Here is a 3,686-nt window from a genome sequence, read left to right as displayed (position 1 = left end):
AAACTACCTCCAGCGTCGCTCCGAGTCGACTGCGCATGCCTGACAGCCGCGATCTTGCCGACGCGCCGCTACGTCATCGCGAGGGACGCGAGGTGCGTCGAGCGCACGGTCTTACATACAGGTCTGGAAGCTGCCTCTAGTTTCAGTGGTGGGAATATGGCCGCTTTTTGAAGACACATTTGGTTTCTAGCATAACCACTACTCGTCGCTGTCATCGATGTCCGCAGATAAATATAACCTGAAAAACCGGAGATAAGAACCCACGTGTGTTCATGACTCTTATTGAACAACGGTTATCGACTACAAAAGTTATCGAAACGTTTATTGAAATGACGAAATGGTGTGCGGTACCGAATTGCAAGACCGGCGGTAGAACCGAGCAGAAACGTTCTTTATTTCGAGTGCCGAAAGACATTGTTACTTGGAAAAAGTGGGAAAAAGCTATTACCCGCAAAAATAAAATAAAAAGATAAAGGACAGATTTAAACATAAAATCCTGATGGAAAAAATATAATAAAATTTTGCTAAAATGTATTTGAAAATCTCTATCAATTCATCCCGGTTCGTTATCATTTCATCATAAATTTTCAAACTTTTGGAATATTAGATATAAAATTTATAATAAAATACGAAAATTTATAATAAAATATAAAAATTTATGATGAAATGTTAATGAATCGAGGTCAATTGACAGAGAGTTTCAAATACATTTCAACAAATTTTATTACATTTTTTTCCATCACGGAAGGATTCGTTTTTATTCACACTTAATTTTGAGAATAAAAACTCAATTTTATTTCATAAACATATTTCATTAATTCATTTATAGTCTTAAATTATTTAAAGCGTTATTAATTTATCATATTGTTTTGCGAAGACTGCGAGTGGAATAAAGACAGACAGATATTCCCCCGGCCTCTGACGTCCCTCGTCGGCCTGCGAACATCGATCGCAACGCCTCTAGTGGCTACTAAAGAAATAAAAAGTGACACAAAATGATCCATCTCCACCTCTGAAGTTTCCAGCCTGTATACAGGGTGTTTCCTAAGTAAGTAGACAAACTTAAGGAGGATATTCCTTGGCTTAGTTTAAGAAGAAAAGGTCATATAAACATATGTCCTAAACTGCTTTGTTTTCCAAAAAAAGTACATCACTGTTTTCGTTCACTTTTCGGATAGCGTGCTTTTGCAGTACGAGTCAACAAATTTCAACAGATCTCAGAAATCGCATAATAGATGGATGTGAAAGAATACGTAACACTCCAGGTATTTTTGAGCGTGTACGTTAATCAATGGAAAGGAGAGTTGAGGCGTGTATCATGGCTGCAGGTGAACATTTTCAGCAGTTACTGTGATGTTATTATTTTTCTTTTTCGTTATAATTTTTCTTTTTCGTTACTATTGTTTTTCATTTGTTTCATTTGCAACAACACAAACTGTTCTATAATAAACGAAAAGTGAACGAAAACAGTGATGTACTTTTTTTTGGAAAACAAAGCAGTTTAGGACATATGTTTATATGACCTTTTCTTCTTAAAATAAGCCAAGGAATATCCTCCTTAAGTTTGTCTACTTACTTAGGAAACACCCTGTATAAGACCGTGGTCGAGCGCGCGACGCGTCGGTGGTCCGAGCGTTCCAGGTGGACGGGGCGCGCGCATGCGCGGCATTCAACGGACGCGCTCGACCGCCCGGCGCGTATCTCGTCGCGACGAGAAAAGAAACTCTCTCGCCCTTCTCGGGGGAGGTAGATAAGAGAGAGACGAGGAAGAAAACTTTTAGGACTTATCCCCACCACTCCTACCGTTCTCTCTTCTCCGTTCGCTTCGGTGAGAGGAGCTCTCATGTCGATAAAGCGAAGCAATCGCGCACAGGAGATTCGCTCGAGACGCGTTTCTTCCGCGTGGGATATCGCGCGCACGTGCGCGAGGGAGAACTCGGGGAATTGGAACTCGACGCGTATTTGCGTAGTTACGTACATGTAATTCGATTTTGAACTAATAAGTACACGCTGTGTCCAGTCTTAAAGTAATCAACTCGGCGCGTGCGGTTACAAAATGGTGCACCTTGTGTCGAGAGCGGAGACCTCCCTGTTCTCCTTCGCTTCTCGATTCCTTATGTGTAGGTACGAGTTGTCGAATTCCTTCTGCATCCACTCGGGTAAGGGTGCGTTCCAGTTCTCTGGCGGTTCCTCCCTCTTCTGCCATACGTCGTTCTGATAATGCGGCAGTAATCGCTCCATTCTACGCTTTTTCTCGCTTTTGATCAGCTCGTCCTGCATCAGAAATTTTTTTGTACCTTTTTATAGCTTCAGATAAAAGAATAATTATTAAATGTTATATAAATAATAATTATTTAAATGCTCTCCGTACGAATGCTTCCTCCGACTTGTATTTCTGCCATTGATAACAGTTGCGGTAATCGATATCCCACTGTTTACAATCGAGCGTTTCACCGAATATGAAGTATTGATTGAAGCGAGCCCTTATGCTGCAACAGTCATCGTACTCGCCCTTGTAGATCATGCATGGCCTTATCTGACGAGAAGATTAAGGATTAACGAAACACTTGACGGAAATTCATGCGAAGAAATGCATAACCAAGTACCATCCACTCATTTGGCCGTAGTGCTTCTTCTTTCTTTTCGCTCATGTTTATCAGTTTCTTATGTAAAAGTTAGACTTTATGCAAAGTGTAAAACAAGCTTGTTTATTACTTCGCGAACACGTGTCAAGCACGTACGGACTATTAAAGCTGCATTAAGATAGAGTATAGGTTAAGTTGACACGTTAGGTTAACACCATAGACATAGTAAGAATAGACCGAGCGTGAAGCGCAAAACGTGAGGCACGGCTAGAAAAGGACGGAAAGTAGGTGGAGGATCTCTTTCTCTCTCTGTCGCGTCTTCCCCACTCTCGCTCTTACCCCCGCTCTTCTTTCCTTAGAGAGAGAGAGAGCAATCCTTCGCCTGCTTTCTCTCTTTTTCTACCTGTGATTCACTGCCAAGTTGAGAGCTCGCTCGGTCTATTCTTACTATGTCTATGGTTAACACGTACAATCCTTGTTACGCTTTGATCATAACCTGAAAACGGACATGATTATGTCATGAGTCGCGGAACTCTCTTGAAATTTTTAAGTATGCAAAACAAATGCTAGATATTTATTTGTTTAATAGTTATAATTGACATCAATAATTGTTCAAATTGTATTTTGACTAGTTTATTAAAATCTCTCGAAGACGAATCATTGCAATTAGTTCGGAAAAATTCCGTTACGAGGCTCTGCTACCTTCAAGCTGTAGCGAGCGTATTATTTATTTGATTGTTATGCTACATTTAAGGCAGATTTAACGCACGAGGAACTATTAAGACACTTCGGTTTAGGTGAAAATATATAAAGATGCTGACTTTATTTAATACAGACTAGAACTGATTAATTAATGCACGTGTGACTTATAGCGCGAGCAATTAGCTTCTGATTGTGCTCTGATTCCTCCAAAGCTCTCAATCTCGGTATTCATGCTGCCCTCTCATTGGTCGGACTAGTTCTGCCTTGTACTCCTTAGATGCCGCCACAAAGCAAAATGTAGGTAGTAGTACAGCTCAACGATGGGTCGGACGACGTTCATTTTATTAATTTCAACAAACTTTGTCTTCTTACTTGAAAGATAGCCGTAATCAGTAGTTT

The 3,686-nt window shown here is 40.5% G+C and overlaps 1 protein-coding gene across 1 annotated transcript; it reads right to left on the bottom strand.

The window, feature by feature from the left end:
* Nucleotides 1-1,961: 1,961 nt before the first annotated feature.
* On the bottom strand, nt 1,962-2,866 carry LOC105280962 (UPF0545 protein C22orf39 homolog). The gene is made up of 3 exons (XM_011341843.3): nt 2,607-2,866; nt 2,372-2,536; nt 1,962-2,274 (listed from the first exon to the last, which is right to left on the bottom strand). The coding sequence occupies exons 1-3, from the start codon at nt 2,649-2,651 to the stop codon at nt 2,050-2,052; spliced, it is 435 nt and encodes a 144-aa protein (XP_011340145.1). The 5' UTR covers nt 2,652-2,866; the 3' UTR covers nt 1,962-2,049.
* Nucleotides 2,867-3,686: the final 820 nt, after the last annotated feature.

This window comes from Ooceraea biroi, chromosome 5, assembly GCF_003672135.1.
Source record: "Ooceraea biroi isolate clonal line C1 chromosome 5, Obir_v5.4, whole genome shotgun sequence".
Lineage (NCBI taxonomy): Eukaryota > Metazoa > Arthropoda > Insecta > Hymenoptera > Formicidae > Ooceraea > Ooceraea biroi.
This window is presented reverse-complemented; position numbering and strand designations above follow the sequence as displayed.